At 39.3% G+C, this 19,363-nt stretch overlaps 1 protein-coding gene and 1 long non-coding RNA gene across 2 annotated transcripts; one reads left to right on the top strand and one right to left on the bottom strand.

Annotated features, from left to right (window-relative positions):
- The first annotated feature begins 1,282 nt into the window (after positions 1-1,282).
- On the top strand, positions 1,283-5,014 carry LOC119030274. Its single transcript, XR_005078222.1, has 2 exons — positions 1,283-3,158; positions 3,968-5,014. It is a non-coding gene; the product is annotated as an uncharacterized LOC119030274 (long non-coding RNA).
- mvb12ba (multivesicular body subunit 12Ba) lies at positions 4,128-17,682 on the bottom strand. The gene is made up of 10 exons (XM_037117709.1): positions 17,311-17,682; positions 14,852-14,974; positions 13,139-13,246; positions 12,839-12,935; positions 12,322-12,451; positions 11,588-11,731; positions 9,500-9,594; positions 7,762-7,817; positions 7,365-7,424; positions 4,128-5,249 (listed from the first exon to the last, which is right to left on the bottom strand). The coding sequence occupies exons 2-10, from the start codon at positions 14,960-14,962 to the stop codon at positions 5,163-5,165; spliced, it is 888 nt and encodes a 295-aa protein (XP_036973604.1). The 5' UTR covers positions 14,963-14,974; positions 17,311-17,682; the 3' UTR covers positions 4,128-5,162.
- Between the last annotated feature and the right edge of the window lie 1,681 nt (positions 17,683-19,363).

Below are 19,363 nucleotides of genomic sequence, written 5' to 3'. Positions count from 1 at the left end.
ACACGAGACCTGTGTTTGCTGGAGAGCTAATTGACTCATGTTTATTAGAGAACACACACACAGACTCAGGGCCTTTGCATGCAGCTAACCATATTCTCTAACCTGGCATCACACACACACACACACACACACACACACTGAAAATAGTTACTTTAAATTTGGTGTCCTCTGTTGAACACTACATGATTTCACTGGGCTCTCTCTCCCTCTTCGTGTATGTGTGCTGGATTCTTCACGTTTCCATGTCACACTTGTGTTAAGTTACATATTGGATGACAACTGGTTACAAACTAGTAGAGAGGTCACAAAACTATATTGAGCGTATGAGTTGCAGCAAAGATGCTAAAAATTGTAATAGATGGATGCTTCACACACACCTTTAACCCGGCAGCACAGAAGAGCTCTACAGTCAGCTTAGTGTGACGGTGGACACCAAATATTAGTGTCACCGGTTCAGTATCTGAGCAAATTTGAAATACTGTATGGATAAATCTCCCCTTCTAATCCTGAGCTGTGGTGTTGTGTGTAAACACTGTCACATAAAACGATTTGAGAAATTAAATGATTCTATACATTCATACATACATGTTCTTGCTATATTTAGAAAGAACTGCGGCACTCCTTTATTCTTTGTGACGGACCAAATAACTTGGTGGCAAGACAGTGAAAACTAGTCAAGATACTGATGTTTGAAAAATGCAAGATTCTTTATTTGGGTTAAAAAATTAAAAAAAATACTGTCAAGTTGATTACAGTGAACTTTTTGCAACAACTATCTAATTGAACACGTCGCAAATGTATCACTCCCTGCTGGTGAGGTGTCTGTCTCCTCTCCCTTTGCTTAACACCAAGTTAGAGCTGAGCTGTGATGGGCTGACTCTCCGAAGTGCCCCCCCTTTTCCTGTCCTTTTTTTTTCCCCCTGTTGTTCGAACCTGCCATTTTGCCTCCTTTATTCTTACTGTATAAAATGCTGTAGTTTCATGTGCTCTGGGTCCACTTACCGGCTCAGATGAGCTCTGTGCCTGTCGGTTCACCAGTTTACCAGTATTCTTGGAATAAACACATCACCACAGCAAACTATTTCTTCAACACTAATCAACACAGCAGCTTGGTCAGTGGCCTTTAGCTTTAAACTATGATACACTACCTACGCCTCTAGCATCAGTTCTCATCGTGAAGAGCTCTGTGATCAAGTTAGAGATAATACATAATATGCAATGTTTGGTTTGGCTTTTACAAACAAACAGACCACTTATTACGACTTTTGGTCTTTTATTGACATTGTTAAAAAGTTGCAGTTTGGTTTGGTTTGGTTTAGGCAAAGATCATACTTTGGGGTAAAATAACTACGTTCAGTCTCCTAAGTGACGTAACATTGCCTAAGTGACTTGAGCAAAGGAAGTTACATCATTTACGTATGCGTGTTTAGGTAGTGTGTGTGAGAGTGTTTTAGTAGTGTGTATGAGAACGTTTCAATAGTGTGTATGAGAGCGTTTCACTCACTTGTATGTATGATAACATTTCAGTAGTGTATATAAGAGCATTTCACATGTGTATGAGAGCGTTTTAGTAGTGTGTGTGAATGAATAATTTTTCAGTTGTTTATGTGAGAGTGTTTCAGTAGTGTAAGAGCATGTCACATGTGTTTGTGAGAGGTAATTCTGGATAATGTCCCTGATGGCCCCTCATACCAGTGTGTGATCCATCCAACACCCCTGAACATCCCACAACTTGGACTTTTCTTGCTCATTTTACAATTGCACTAGAGGGGTGGTTTAAAACTTGACACTACAAGGGTTCCCACACAGTCACATTTGGAAACGTATGGCCACTAAATACTGCATCTGAGGTGTTGGGAGTGATATCAGACAGAAATATCCAGCAATGGCTAATAACAGCATTGAGGCATTAAAGTAATTGTTTTTTTAAATATAGGACAATATACAGATTTGTTAAATGCTCAAATATATCAGTCTCAAATGTCCAGAAGTGATCAGGCTTGAAGTTGACATCATCATCCTTACCAAAATAAAATCCAAACAATTTCAGTTCATCATAGTTTAATAAAACTTCCTTATAATAAAAATGTAACTGATGCCACTTTGTCCATTCATTAGTGAATAAACTCTATTCATGAAACAAAATCCGTGACTTGATCGATAAACTCGAGAGAAAAAAAAAAAAAGAGCAATGAAACCTCTGACATCTCATGTCACCACGCATGCAAACTAACAGACATATCAAAGCAGGATTGTTATTTGCTGTTAATGCAGATACCATATTAGTTAGATATTAAATGATTCAGCAAAACTGGCATGAATTTATAACTCTAGCTGAGAAATGATTCGTGTGTAAGCTTTGCACAGAGCTGGTCGATACACTCCACTCAAATACACAGAGCATCACATGAAACATGAGCTGTTTATCTTTTCACCCTCACCAGAACATGTCAGCAGTGCAATTGACAATTACATTACATTTCTGAAAACAACAGAAGGTCACAATACTGATATAACTAATAAATTAGACAAACAAAAACAAAATAAAAAGGAGTTAATCCATGCATTTATGACTTGATAAAAACTGCAGACACTTGTGGGAAAAAAAAAAAGTAAAACAAAGCATTTTTTTAAATGGCAAAGTAATACAGGGTCATTGTTCTTCACCAAAATCTCTGGTGTTTTTCAAGACAATACTGTGTGAACACAGAAAAAGTCACAATGATTACACAGAGACAGCTTGCTGGGGGTTTTTGAGAATAATGTCAGTATATGAAATATTTCTGTCAAAATTCAGTTGAGTCATGCTCCACTGGATACAATAAAGAAAAGTGTACTGTAATTCATACTTGGGATTACATGACAACATTAGGTCACAATTGTCCAGACATAATCCCATCAAGTTTTAATTTGACATCTTAAAAGTAACTGGATATTTTTCTTAACAAGACACTTTTTTCACAGGAAATTTCCACCAATGAGAAGCCAGTGTTGGAGCTGGTTCCAGAACTCTCAAACCTTTTGAAATATATGTTACCATAGAACTTGTAGTTGCCTGCCTAAACTGCCTTCATGCCAGCCCATTCCTTTCCTTTTCGATCCCTCCTGCCCTTTTTGGCATCAAAGTCCCAACAGTGTCAGTAGAGCTTAGCTCAATGGTAAGTTCTGGAGTGATAGTGGTCTTTACATATTAATTGTGTAAAAAATGAAAAAAGGTAAACAAAAGCTATCAAACTACGAAAACAGTCTAAGGGAAACAAGCTGAATTCAAGACCTACCATTATTACAGAGGATAAATACACTGCAAGTACAAAGCTTTTCACCAACCAATGTACTCAAATAGTAAAAAGAGCACTTCAGCTTAACAACTTCGTCTTTGCTCATGTGTGATAAAGAATGGACAACAATTCAGGGCACTTGTACTGTGACCGCCTTCTGTTCGTAAACACTGTGCCTAGAAGAGCAACTGCAAACAGTGGAGATAGCTATGATGATGTAAAGAAACTCAGGCTGGCTATCAAAACTATATACTTTTTTGGTATCAACCAGAAGTACCAGAAGTTGGCATCTAAGATACTGTTGTGTGGTAAACTCTGTGTCAAAATAAGGATGGCAAAGACATCATTCTAATGTTTTTTTTTCTGTTTATGTGAATACAATTTCCATTAAGATCAGTGATGTTAATGGGAGCTGTAGTTATAGGGTAGTGCTAATAAATGTATCAGTCATTTACTATGTTTATGAAGGTTTCTGCTTGTAACATCAATGTCTGTAACACATACTAAACATGGACACTGAACTTTAGACTGTACAAAGTTGCAGAAACTAGTGTAACTGCAGCTAGATATAATTCATAGAACCCTGCTAACAAATTTTTGTTTGAGGTTTCATTTGAATAGATTGAGACTGTGACCAACAGCAGTTGGGTTGCAGTTCAGTCTGACTTACACTGCAAATGTATTGACAGGTGCGTTGCAAAAACTAAAATGGATGACCAAGTCGAGCCTTGTTTCCACCGTGGAGGCCTGTTCGGTTAAGTTTGAAGGGAAAAAAAAAATTTAAAAAAGAAGAAGAATAGATGACCCCCGATGGTCGATCAACCACAACCAACAACTTTGTGCAGAATAGAAGAACTGTCTGTGGTGAAAACACCAAAAAAGATCTTGCACAAGGTACAGTAAGAGGGTACTATGATGGAACCACTTAGGTGGAAGCAAGGCTCATGGTATCATAAAAAGGATTGTTTTAGTACCAACTCAGGTGGCATTATCATCAATTATCATCCCTAATATTGACAAATGATACCCAGCCCTAAAAAATAGAAGTCATTTAGTGGTGGATAAAAATCACAAGAATAGTGGTAGACGTAGTCCAGCAATAACCTGTGTCAGGGTTCAGCAACCTCTGAGCAGTAACAGTGGTTCTATGTGTAGTCAGAGTAGCTGGCTCATACAGACAGTGAAGGAGTGGTTAACAGGACATCTGTAACAAAAAGGCAGTGCACTGAAATTCCCAACACAGTGTGCACTCACAGACGCACCAGTATATTACAGTAACATCTAGAGAACAATAATAATCTTTCCTATTAAGAAGACCGGTATATGCTTGAAAATGACATGACACAATGTTTTCCTTTTGTATTTCCATCACATGAAGTGGGATGATGGTCCTTCCTGGTGCCTTGATTGTGGCCAATGACAGAGCAGCAGGTCTGTCATGAACAAGAAAGGCAAATATGATGGCTGCTCTCAGACTCTCATTCTACATCAGAGTGAAAAGGCCTAACAGGTGCCCTCCATCAGAATTAAGTATCCTTTTCATCCATTTCTCTTGTGTGTAACAAGTCCTTCAGATGTGGAGTGGTTATGTGTATTACAGGGAACAACACTCAAGGCTGTATGGGAAAATAAATGTATTTTTAAATCATATGAGTGATATTTCTCTCCATTTTCCCTCTGGAGAGAAAATTCCCTCTCATAAGCCACTCATCAATGTTAAAATGGTTTCAGTCAGACCCACAGAATCTGTCGTTTTTTTTTCTTTTCTCAGTTCATGTGTTTGGGACTGTTAGTTGTGTGGAGGTCCTCAGTAGTTGTGTACAGGTCTCTCCTGTTGGGGTCCATAGGGGAAAGTGTTGTTAGCGAGATGTTAGGAGAGGATCCTCAGGCCTCAGAGCTCAGGGAGGTCCGCGTCGGACTGGGAGGGAGGCGAGCTGCTGCACTGTGTTCTGTGCGGAAACTGTAATCATACTGACAGAGGGAAGGAGGGTCAAACATTACAATTGTAATAAGATCTGGTAGAAAAATATTCACCACCAAATTCATCAAACGTTCGTCAAATCACCAAAAAAGCTTCTCTGCTTTACAATGACACAGTTCAAATTAAGGAACACATTGACCTCTGGTGGACTCTGTCTGTAATTACAGGTACATTTCAAGTAAATGGCCACACTGATTCAATACATCAGCAGGGTCTTCATGTAGATATCGTGCATAGGCACTAAAATTGGTATACACCACTTTCCATGCAACCTTTTGGATCTCAAAAATACAAACCTGGCAAGAGACTGTGCATTCTTCACAAAAAACTATACAGGACCCATGCATGCACACATAAACTGGAGCATAACTAACTCCAAAAGCAGATGTTGAAACTCAAATTCAAAATGAAATTCATACCTTTGTGTTAAATAAAATGAAAGATTATATCTCTCAGTTATTATTTATGTAAAGTTCCTTTGCAAAAAACCCCCAAACAAACAGACAAATAAAATCCAATCTTATAATGAATAAAAATACACCCATTTGGGTGGACAGAGTATGGCTGAACAAATGCTGTTCTGAAACAAACACTGATGTGGCTTCAGAGAAAATCTACCTGCACTTTGCACGTGGCAGGTATTGATTTCAGACCCATATCAATGCCAAATATCATATATTACAAAAATGGATCCCTGGACTAGTGCTGGGCGGTATAGCGGTTCACACCAAATACCGGTGTATATTTTCATTATGATATGAATTTTTAATATACCCCCGTATCAGTGAATTTGATTATACAACATTCAGGACACTACGCTGCGCCGCATGACTCTGTTTCAGACCGAACCCTTTTCAATGTTGCGCTTCTTAACAGGCATGGGGAGGGTAAACAGCAGTGCTCTGGTGTTACATTACGGTGAAGATAACTTGGATAGACAAGGCAGTTCCTGACTTCATCCGCGGATGTCAAGATGAGCAACTGGAAAGCCGCTGAGATCTGGGAGATGCTAGCATCTCTTTGGTCTCTGTAGCTGTCAGCTTGTTGTTGTAGCGGCAAGCTACTAATGGTCACTACTCTAGTTCCAAAATCATGTGGGGTGCAATGTAAAGACAAATTCGACCTGCTTCCTGTTAGCTGTCTGTGACTTGAAGCAGCTAACGCGAGGCGCTCCGCTGCACGCTTCCTTTAATAGTGGGGGTTTAACATCAGTGTGTGTTTGACTGAGGAGGTGAGAATATGGGCCACGGGTCTATAATTAAGTAAATCTATCAAGTGTCGCCACATTTCTTTCGGTGCATATGTTGTTCGTCACTGTTCATGTCCAACTTAACTTCATGCTTCACGTCACATCACATGTTTATGCCAACACCAGCGGAGGCTTTTTGGGAAAGACGGAATATTAAACCTCCCATTTAGATAGACAGGGCGGCAGAGTGCAGCCTTTACCTTGCAGAAAATGTGACGCCTTTTCTATCTAACAGGGGCTAGTAATTCCTCTCTCAACCAGTTGATTATGCATGAAAAAAAAATACCGTCATATACTGTGAAACCATTAGAATTTTTAGAAAATTCTGTGCTATACATTTTTGGTCATACAGCCCAGCACTAGTCCTGGACTTTATGAAGCCATATCAGATTGAATGGAGATCAATTTGAACAGAGAGAAAATGTATTTTTTTATTTTTTTTAAAGTCTAGTCCTAGTTGGAAGTGTTTCTCATTTCAACAGCCACAATTCCACCACCTTCTTCAAATCAAACCAGAGCAGAAAACTGTCCTGTTCACTCCAATCTTGTTCAACATTATTACTACAAAGTCAAACAATAAATGGAGTATCATGATCAAAGTTTTATATGTGCTTGTTTGAAGTTAGACTTCAAAATGAAGAGGTTTGGATAATCTGGATAAACTGATGGTTTATTACCAGCCTGTCAGACCATCTGGCTGCTCAGGTTTGTACAGTTACTGTTTTTGCCATGTTCCCATTTTTTTTAGCAAGTACTTTAAAGGCTACAATGTTATCATAACTGATAGAAATGATGGACAAGCTATCAATTAATTAGTAATCCTACTACTCGAACTTGATAACATTTGTCTACTCACCTCTTTCTCAATCTCAGCCAGTGACTTGATTGTTATACCCATCAGATCCACCTGCTGCAGCTGCACATGAAGAGCAGTGAGTTATTTTATTGTCCAGTTGGAAACAAGTATATGTCGACAACTTTGGTGTTATCTATCCAGTTCTTTTTTTTCCATGTTATTACCAAAAATATTTCAAATCCATTATATTTTACAGAATATTGACCAGTCGAGCAAACGGACCAGTTTACAGGTTAAACATTCATTTTTTAAGACCAACTATCTTAAACATAAGTGCTGGAGGAAAGGTATTTAAAACACAACACTGGAAAACTCTCCTATAGGAGGATAAAACCTGTGACCCACCATCAAGTCAACCTGCTGCCAAAAGACTTAAGATGTAACTCAGGCAACTTACGTCAGACGAGGCACAGGCAAACTTCTCTGAGATCATGAAGGGCACTCCATCCATTGCTGAAAAACAAAGTTAAAATAAATGTTAAAATGAAAATGAGTGGGTCTTTTACACTAGCAGCAAGGAAGTGACAAAAACAAACATTTATTCAGAAAAAGAGACACTTGAGGGCCTGTTTTAATTGACCTGAGAAAATCGTACTGCACACTTGCTGTGTGACTTACATTTTGTTTCATGTAAGTGCAGAAACACAAATTTCAAAATGGCTGGTTGAAGTGGAAAAGACCCTTTTCATGGCAGACATATTGACTTGTCATAGAAGGAGAAGCACAGGTGGAATTTATAACATCAATGATGGCTGCATTTCATTTAGGTTAGCTTGGTCCAGAGCTCTGGTAGTGTGCATTCTCCCTCACTGGCATGGCTTTCAGGGACACGGTGCCTCTGTTAACATTATTGGTCACTCCTGTGCTTTTACTGCTTTGACAAGTCAAAATGTCTGTTGTGAAAAGGGTCCTTAAAGATCAGTGTTGTTATACATACGCTCTCAGCCAGTCACATTACAGATGTCTCCCTTTATCTGAACCACAGTGACACACAGCATGATGTTATTATGGATTCCACTGCCTCTCTTGCTAAGATGCGCCCTTCTCTGTCTGTCTGTGATTGGTAGAATCTGATATTTGGGCTGGTTAGATATAGGCATGAGGAGTGTGATTGGTTAGGTTAAGAATATGACAGACTGGATGGGGCGGGCCCTAGCAAGAAAAGCAGTGGGATCCCATTAAGAGGCATTTATGCGATATGTTTGAGTTGACAACAGCATAACAACACCCATGTTTCAAATTATAATCTGTTGTTTCATTTCATTGTGCCACAAATCAATCCTTTGATAACATCAAAGACAGAGCAGACCGCCGTGATGTGAAGAGGCACGGCTGACAGTTAATAACTGCAGTGATTATTGAAATACATAAAACCAAAACATTTATATTTCTGTCAAAATTAGTCTACATGTTATGTTGTCATTAGTCATATATTATCACAACAGCAGCAGTGTGTGCATGTTAATGTATCTACACAACAATCATACATAAAACACCAATTTTTCTGAAAAGAAAGTAGAAAAAGAAGTAATGATGAACAGGGTTACTGAGCCCCAGTCTCCCAATGTCTCGTGCATAACCCGTCTATCTTAGCAGGTGATTTGATCAAGGTAAACACAGAGTGTCTAATGGCACTGTGCTCTGCTGTGGCACTTCTCACATCCAAAGGTTCCAGGTTTATCAGCACAGGATATGAAAAAGTACTTCTATCTAATATTTTCATGATACAGTGCTACAGAACTGAACCTGCTGATACTCGTCAATTTGACAATTTGAATTATTCTGTTCTAATATAATAACTAAGTCTCATCAAATTGTATCATCTACAATACCAGCAGCAGTGAGTACTTTTGTAAACCATGACAGAGTTTTTGCAGTTAGTATAAAAAGTGCCAAAATACTAAATGGAAGGCTACTGTTTTCAGGCTTTGCTAACGCTTTTGCACCCATGCAGAGTCTTGTTTTTCCCAGTATGATCTTCTTGAGCCTCTGATAACGTTGAAACTAATATGGGAAATCTTAAAACTGCACTTTTCACACAATTACAATAACATGTGTGACAGTACATTGATTTTGACATTTGGGATTTTGTGGAGAGGATGTTGAGAAGAGGACAGTCATAGTGTGTTGCTGACCTGAGATTGCATACAGGTTGGAGTTCTGGTGTTCATAGTCTGGTCTAGTAGTGTTCTTCCCTCTGAAGCTGGCTGGGAGAGTCATAGAAATATGCCTTGGGACAAAAAGAAGAACAATTAGAGCAATGGAGAGCTCAGTGGGTCTATATGTTTAATTACAACACAAATGAGACAAGAATTAGCTGGATAGCGTCCTATTTTCTAAGTGTATATTAAATGGTTGTCTGGTGTTTACAGGTTGTGTGTGAACCAAGAACATCTCCAGGATGGGAAAGGTAAAAAATCCCACTTAAACTCGCCAAGATTGGTCTTTTGTGTGCAATGGGAATGAGTACACTTGGCATTTACACCCCGGTCAACTGACTCTGTAGTAGACTCTGTTGGTTTTTATCACCTCGGAAGTGCTTTTATCTTAATATAAGGCGAAGGTGAACATGCTACACTCCGCTACACAATTGCACAAGTGCACAATTATCAACATCTGGTGGTGGTGCATAAATAAGGAAGGGAAGGGAAGGGTCTATTAAAGGATGCCTTACTATTGGACGCAGTGTTGGAGTAGCCCATTAATTTCCATGAAAGCTGCTCAGTTGTGTTTTGAAGCTAAAAAAGCTCAACTGCCAGGCTCTGATAAATAGCTTGATCGCTGACTGTGCCAGCATGTTGTTTATTTAGATTTGTTTATTTACTTTTATTTATTATTGAAAGTTCTGCTACATTATTTATTTTATTTTTGTTTGTGTGCCAATCTGCACTTCTTCTCAGCTTGACTGAACAAGTTCAAATGTTAAATGTCATTTAAAAAAAAGTGTGTTAAATGTTAAAAGTCTTGAATAAAGACACTGGTTTAAGAAAGCATCTGTCTGTACTACTGTCACTGTGACTGTACTTTTGCATAAACATATCAGTGCAAAATCTATGCACAATCTAAGGCCTGTTTTCATTCCAGCTCAAAAACTCACTATATCGGTCGCATATCGGCTATCAGTGATTGCACCCCCTCTAATATCGGCTATCGTTATCAGGCCAAAAAGTGATGACAGGTTCTATGTCACTGTTCACAGCCCCACTTCAAGCTTCACGTCACGTGTTTACGCCTACCTCAGAGGCGGCTTTTGGAAAAGGAGGAACATCACGCCTCGGTTTTAGAAAGACAGGCCGGCACATTGCCGCCCTTGCCTTGGAGCAAATGTGCTGCCTTTTCTATCTAAAAAGTGCTACAGACTATCGACCCACTCACTCAATAAAAACGGCCCTTTTCCTAAATTAACTATGTCACTCCTTGCAACACCAGAAGCCAAGCTTGGTGGATGATACAAAAGTCAGAGATTCTACTGTGGTCCATTCCATTGCAGCAATAGATTTCATATTTCTTTTTTTTATTTGAGCACAAAATGTAGTTATTAGTCAAATATTATATAACGTTGTCAGGAAAGAACATAAAAAACACCAAAACACACAGGACTGGGGCTTCAAAAAATGCCCAGATGGAACTGTTGGCAGGAGCACCATTTTGTGCAGTTCATGCAGCATAGCATTTTTGTATCACCAGAGCACTTAAAGCGTACAATCTTACCTCCTTTTAAACTTTAGAATATCCATTTTGTTCATTGATTCACTCATGTACCAAAATACATTTTCATTGAAGTGTTTTTAAATGTAATTAGTTACTTTTTTTTTTAATCGCTTGACAGCCCAATTCATTAGATTCCAATTTTAGTCTGTGTTTTCCTGTTTGCCATTTTCACTGCACTTTTGGGCACAATAGTAGAAATTCAACTTCACTGCAGACAACTTTCCCCCTTTGGCTTCAACATGCAATCAGACAGTGCTTTTCTTTGTTTTCTAGCTGAAAGTGTCACCTTTTCCTTCTTCACGTTCATCTAAAGATAGATCGGTTTCCCCTCTCTTGATAAAAGAATGTTCCAAGGACAGTGCACTTCCTCTTCCTCCATAATTCAGCACTGAGCAAAGACTCGTGTCCATGTGCGTAAATGCAGGATACGTGTGAGCTAGCTAGGAAAGTATGTATAAGTTGGGCACATGTAATCACACACGTGCACCAATATATCATTTGGGTAGACATACTTGGGCATAGGAGCTGCTGGGACTGGTGCTGAGCTGGAGCAGGAGTTCATATTCTGGATGTTGTTGGTAGTTGGTGTGTGTGTGGAGTCCTGGGCCCGAGGTACATTCCCCATGCGATACCAGATTCCCATGTTGTTGAGCTCTCTGTCAAACAAGTTAAAAATAAAGAGAAGATATTAAAAAGGTGCTTTAAAATGATGTGGAAAACATACATGTTTAACATAAAGCATGTCCAATTTCATTTACATAGCCCAAAATCACATGTCACATTGCCTCAACAGATACAGGAAGTGTTGAGTTTGTATAAACAGCATAGTGTTATAATTTTAACAGGGCTAGGGGGAGTGAGACAATGGTTAGAAAAAGTGTTTCTCATCCTTGTCTGTCCTACTGACTCATTGTCACATTTCTGCCCAAAAACAGTGTATGTTCCCAGCAGCTAAGCCAGGTGGCTCCTGCAGTTGAATGGCAGTGATTATGGGATGTGATTTAGAGCAAAAACCAATAACTGGGGGGTGAGTGAACAAATTTCAGAGTGAACAAACAAAAGCAGAGAAAAGGCAAGACTTTGCTACGTTGATTATACGGAGTCTCTGTGTGTCAAAAGGTTATAGTGTGTTTTTCTATCCAGCACCCTTCGGACAGAAACTGCCTGAAAAAGTCTAATACTTCAGTTGAAACTGCAGCTGAGAAGAGTAAACTAATGTTCCATCATATGGTCCCAAGCTGCTCACCCTATAAAAGTGTACTGGGGAGGAGCCTGTTTGGAGCGTCCCAGGATGCGGATGTCACAAATAGCTGCCTCTGTGGAGTCCCGAGGAATAAACTTGATGCAGAGTCGCCTCTTCCTGAAGGCCTGCTCCTCTGTGGGACACAAGTGAAACAGACAGACTAAGAGTCACTCCACTGTAAAGAGTCTGATCACTAACTATACGTTAATGCCAGACAGAGAGAGAGAGAGAGAGAGAGAGAGAGAGAGAGAGAGAGAGAGAGAGAGAGAGAGAGAGAGAGAGAGAGAGAGAGAGAGAGAGAGAGAGAGAGAGAGAGAGAGAGAGAGAGAGAGAGAGAGAGAGAGAGAGAGAGAGAGAGAGAGAGAGAGAGAGAGAGATTGATTCTCTGCAGAATAATGTGATAGTTATCATTATTATAGCCAGACATCTTTGGTGATATGAATTAAGATTTAATTGCTTTAAGACACATTTACCACACAATGATGCCATCAGTGCCAGTCTATTTGACTTGATTACTTACGAGTGTCAACAGTCTCTTGGATTGGAATGAAACCAACAGGCAGAGTGTCCTTTATATCAATCAGCTTCATGTCCACAAGAACATTGCCCAAATGGCTCTTTTGAGAAAGGGACCAAGGAAAGAGGAGAGAGGGGGACACATAACGGGAAGGAGAGCAATTTGGGGGGGAAATAGAAGAGAAAATGGGGGTAAGCAGGGGGTAAATCCTCCAAAATGTTCACCAAGCTGTTCATATAAATGCTAAATGTATGAGATGAGATTGTAAGCGGTAGAGCTAATTGGTGAGGTGAATTTACTTACATTTTCTTTTGAGAAGACCCTGGTGAAGCATAGGTAACGGGTCACCTTGGATTTGAACAGGCCATCTTTCCACAGGTCAGCATCAAGGCCGTCTGTTGTTGTAGAGACCTGGACATAGATAAATCAAGGGAGGAGGCGTCATCAATCTCAGACCCTTTTCAGACAGAGATTCAGCAATAACGTCACAAACAAAGGCTTGTTGCTACACTGCCTTTAAGCAGTGGAACCAAAAGACATGTGGCAGTACACGTCGTAACTTTGAGATCTCTGTTTTTCCACCTGTAAATCTAAAAATGTATCCGCTGACTGTTTCTTATCATATGGATGCTGTTAAAATGTGTTGATTGAGATCCGGCCCATAATGCTTTGTGGAAAGTGACAAATAGAATTTTTTGCTCTGAATTACATCACATGATTGCCATCAGTAAATAGAGGACCCTGTCTGGCTCTCACCCTTGGAGAGGGATGCTGTTTGCTGGTTGGGAAGTTCACTGAAGACTGACAGTTGCAGTGCCGTGTGCTCATTAAATTTGGTGATATTTTTTTGCTATACCAGTTGCCATAGACAGTAACTACAACAACACAATAGTGGAAGGCATGGTGAGTTTGTTTCTTTTCGAAATCACATCACATAATCATCAGGGACAGCCAGTGATTCCGGGCAGAGATGTGACAAAACTCGGTAGAACAGACGGGATGACAGACACATTTCCGCAAATAAATTCTGTATTCATTTTCTACCACGCCAGTTACCACATTACTGTTGTTTGGTCCTGTAACCTTGCTTTGTGGATTGAAGTGTCAGATGCTTCTCTTTTATCTAATGAGTGAAGGATCTGTTTAGTTGTCAGACTGTGAACATCATCAGACCAACACAGTCCTGTCCAGCGCTGCCAGCTTACCCTTTCACACAGACGTCAATTTGTCTCTCTTGCTGCTCTGTTACTACTTCCACTGGCAGATCATTCTGCCTCTGTAACTTTCACAGAGACAGTGAGGCAGAATAGTGACGCAGGATTCCTGCCTCAGTCAGTCTGAAAGGGGCTTCAGACAACAATTACAACCAATTACTGCTAACCGGTCTCTGATCTTTGTTCTCAACCTTCCAAAGACAAATAATAAGAGGACATCTGGTTTCTTTAACAGGCTCGATAAATGTCACTGTTACATGACAATAGTAATAATAATGGCGATAATGATAATAATAATAATGATGATAACAATGATAACAATTGAAAGACATTCACTGCAGCTGTAAAGATGATGTTCACAATATAAGGTGAGTATAAGTGAATCCAGTGTCAGCACACCACAGTTCATTATTCCTTAAGTAGTGATCAGAGATGAAGGCTTTACTGTACAGTTTGACAGCAGCTGCTGCATGTGGTTTCAGTCAAATCATCAGGTCATGGCAAAGACAATCTGTACCATGTCCAAGCAGAACCCCCCCCCCCCCCAAAGTCCAGTTTGTTTGACTAGTGAGTTAGACTAGCACTCAGTACCGTGCCCAAGCACGGTCCACTTTCTTGGCACTTTGACTCTTGATTTTTTCTAATTCAATAGTATTAAAAGACATCAAAATGGGCTTTTTGTTTTAATGGAGGCATGATGGCAGTATTGACATTTTTTAAGGCTATATCATCAAAGCTGCTAACTACTTTTGCATGGTAGTTCGGTAAATTAGGTGTTTATTTGTTGTGTTCAGTGACTTACCACATCATATCCAGTGGGCGCCCTGTTCCTGGAGGCTACAACGCCGACTCCAGTGATTGGGTCCATGGGCATTTCAGGCAAAGCTTCAGAAAGCTCTCGAACCTCAGGCATCTTTGTAGAGTTCTGCAGCAGAAAGCACCATGAGACATTAAGGTGTGCGAGACAGTTTCTCTGCCTGGTACTGAGATTAACACTCCACCTGCTTTTGTGGGTGATGAAGCTGATGAAACGTTATTGAGGTCAGAGTAGCAATGTCTTAAAAATAAACTATATTACTCATCGCAACTTGTGATGTTGCTTGTATTAACATCCGAACGGATGCAGTGAGGTCATTATCCATTTGTCCACAAGGGGATGCACAATCTGTTATCCCTAATAATTTTACACTGTGAGATACAAATCCATATTGAAATGTAGTGTAGTTTGTGTTCCTAAAACCCAGAAATCAGTTAGCATTTTTGCGCATCTACTTCCCTCATCTCACAGTCTATGGTTATTTGTCTGTTCACTAAAAAAATTGAAATCAATGGCAACTTTTCAGTTTAATTCCACCACATGCAACATCAACACCTTTACGCTGAGTATTACATTTGCACATACTTCCACACCCGTAGAGACAGATCAACTTTGCTGTTGTTCCAGCTTTTCAAGTCTGAGGATTAAATGACTTTGTTGGCCTTCACTGAAATTCAGTGTAGTGAGACCAGGAGGAATGCCACATCATTGTGATTTTACAGATCACAATCACAATGTTTTTTTTACAGTGACAATTGTGATTTTAAATGTAATCATGCATACAATTCATGGATTATATCGCAATCACAATATCTGTCAAAAATAATTGCAATATTACTTATTGAACATATCCAGCCCTAATGTGGTTAAATGAATGTGAACTGTCTGGGGCATGATTAAATCAGACATGTAAGAATCAAATATCTATCCAGCCTTGTGCTGTAACACAGCAGCATATTAATACGAGCTTTGGAATTTACACAGGGCACGAAACACTTGAGAAGCTGCCTGGACAACAGAGGCCTCCTGCGTGGTATTTCCTTGACTACCATAGTCCTCTGTTCAGAGCCATGACTGACTGTCCCGACTGACTAAACATTAGTGTGTCTCAAGTTATGTTAAACAACAAAACTGATCCCAGGAAGTTGCAGATGTGATTCCATTAAACCAGGCTCTTAAAGCTATGCCTCATGTTTAAAATTGAAGCTTCACCATTGAACACCAGATATCTGGTTACAAATAACAGATCGTTATTAGTAATGAGACATTTCTTTAAATAATCTCGTCAATAAAAATGTCAAAAGAGAGAAATTCTCATCAGGATCTGCACATTAAAATTCATGCTCTTAAACCTCTCATGTTGTAAATACACTCAAAGGTTTTTATTGCATAATGATATGAACACATGACATTACAAGCTGCTTTGAAATACTGTGAACATGTTTGGTCGGATCTGTGTGTTCATAATATGTACATAACATATAATCAGATTATCTTTACTTGCATTTGGCAGAGGGTGCACCAGGCAGTGAGACTCAGCTTGTCAGCTAACCTTAAAGCAAATCATTTGTTGTCATCTACCACGTAAGAGAGTGCTTGTTTATAGTGAACGCAGGGCATGTGTGAGACTTGGCTAGAGCTTTACTTGACAATGCTACTTTTATAAGTGGTTTAAGCCACTATTATACTGCTACTACAAAAGAGTTAAGAACAGCATGAAATGTTTGTAAAGCAATCTATTGAATAAAAGCATTGATCGAGTTAACTAGATAGATAACGAATTCACCACAACACCCTCATCATTTACATAAATATAACTTAATTTTGTATCAAGTCAGCATCTCAGTTTAAAAGAAAGACATCTATAATTGCAACCACAGATCCACTGGGTTTCGCATGTCCTTATTACGGGTCAAGGTAAGTTAACCACTGCTCTGTGGTTTAACACAGATTGCAATGCGAGTAGCTGCATAATTAGTTGGCCAAGCGTCTACTCGCATTGCTATTTCTGTAACGTTAAATATCCCTGCCCACATCACAGTAAAACGATTACCAGCATGTGTTTGTCACCCCAGTTCCCTAAATGCAGACCGAGGTTCGTCAGCTGTAACACCAGCTGAATGATAACATAGCAGCGATAGCTTCTAGCTATGAGACACAGCTAACAAGCTAGCCAGCTAGCACGCTCGAAGTAACAAGACACCAGCTGCGACAAACGTTGTCAGAGGCTGTCAGACTTTGATGTTGGCTAGGGCGTTCCTGTTAACACAGGAGAGTACGTTATCTGCCAGGCGACTTAAGAAGTCACAATACAAGTCACTGTACTATCTGTCATTTTAAGACAAAGCGGCTATAGACGCAATAGAGGCGCTTGGGCACACCGAGTATGCAGCAGCGCTAGCTGCTAATGTTAGCTAACTAGCTGAGTAGCATAGTCGACTTACCTAGCGAGGTTAACAGTTGGATCCGATCGGTCGTCGTTTATTTTCCTCTCAGATGTCCTCTCTCAAAGCTTTTCACAGTTTTGGGGACACGCGCATCTTCACGAAATTGCTAGGAACACCGAACGAATCCAAAACACAAGCTGCTTTGTATATATTTGCATGGTGTCTCTGCAGCTAGCGGTTAGGAGGGTGCTATTAGTGGAGCTGTTGGAGGGTACTGGGGATGGGGGAGTGAACAGTCAACCAAGTGGAGGAGCCTTCGCCCCACTCCCTCCCCGGAGCCAACATTTACTACTGATGCAGTGTTGTGTTTGTTTGAACGCTGCCACTTCTTGCCAATTCTTGATAGAAACCTGTCAGTGGAGGACCAATTATAATCTGTTACAGAGATGAAAATAGATGAACGTGAGACTGCAGGAGCTTACCGATAGGATAGCCTGTAAAACATTCATGAATTGCCCATTTTCTTATGAATACTGTATGCACCGCTAAATGACATTATAAAGTAAACTGCTAGAGCTTTTGAGATAAAACCTGCATTATTACCCGGTTTCTAGGTCCCATCTTGTACGGGGGTGTTTAAATCGAGTGATGTCCCCCCCTATTGTGTGTACTATTACTGTATTTTTATTGTTTATTTTGTTAAATGTAGGCTAAGGCTGTATAGCGTTCCCTGAGATAGGTCGACTGATTGTTGTGTGAAAAATTAGTGGAATTCCAATCTGAACATGGTTCCTTATGGGCTAGGCTGACCAGAGGGGGAGGATATTAATTGGTCCTTATTAGAGGGTCCTGTCTCAGATTGAACACCCTAGAGATGTAAGATAGTCAAGCGTGATTCTGTGAAAGAAAGTTCTTACCATATGTTGAAATTCTTTTGTTGATCAGTGATTTTTATTGAATCAGGTAACAGAATACAGGCTCTAATGTAATGGTTGTGAATGATCTCTTTCACTCCACAGTTCTGCTCTCTGGTCACAGGAGGGCAGCACTGACTACTAATAATTAGCCCTGATGATCATTAATTATTATTGATAGCGAAAAACTCCCTGTTAATGTTGCATGAAGCAACACAGTGGACTGTGTAAACAATTCCTTCTTACCAAAGAGAAGAGCATAACTAAGAAAACACTGGTGAATCCCAGAAATCAATGGGTACAGACAAAATAAAATAAAATCATGCATGCAAACGTTAATAAGAAAAAATGTGTTCATATATCACTTCTTGCATGAGAACCAATGTTGATAACTGAGGCTCCCAGGAGTTTTCAACTAACATCATTTGATGTTTCAATGGTTTGTAAAACATCAAATTATTATTATTATTATTATTATTATTATAAATAGTCATAGTTAACTAAACTGTAGATAATTTTGATTTTACTGTTAACAACCAATGAAATTCTTTTTAAGCGATTTATTAACAGCTGTTCCTAGGAAAGTTGCAATTCATATTCATAATACTGTGTAGTTCATTTATAAACCTTATTTGGATGGCCATTTTGGAGTTACAGTTTCTAACATTTATAATTGCTGAATAAATATTTTGAGAACTATTTCATTCTTATGTTTAGCAAATGAACAAGTTTAATGAATTTAAGTCTAAATTTGCCATATTTTTTAATTATCTCCTTTATTTTCTATCAGAATTTGATTCAAATGTTCTTGTATTTGCAGGCACTGATATTATTCAGAAAATGCAGAGAAATGCACAGATTTATACTATAATCTTTAAAAATGTCTTGATGGATGGGTGGGGGTTGACCTCAGTATTTCTATAATCCTGGCTACAGCCCTGCTTGTATGTACAATTATAAAAATAGTTTGCTGGTCATCTGGTGTTGGTTTGCTAACAGTATGCATTTACAGTGCTTTATGAACTTCACTGCACTAATGATATGAGAAGCCAATTGGTCAGTACACGTCATCAGCTCATGTTCCTCTGATTAATACAGACTTTTTATTATTATTATTATTATTATTATTTTTTATTTTTTTTTATGGAGAACAGACATCGACATGAAATGTTGCAAATAACGACTTTTATTCTGAA

Source organism: Acanthopagrus latus, chromosome 12, assembly GCF_904848185.1.
Source record: "Acanthopagrus latus isolate v.2019 chromosome 12, fAcaLat1.1, whole genome shotgun sequence".
NCBI classification, from domain to species: domain Eukaryota; kingdom Metazoa; phylum Chordata; class Actinopteri; order Spariformes; family Sparidae; genus Acanthopagrus; species Acanthopagrus latus.
This window is presented reverse-complemented; position numbering and strand designations above follow the sequence as displayed.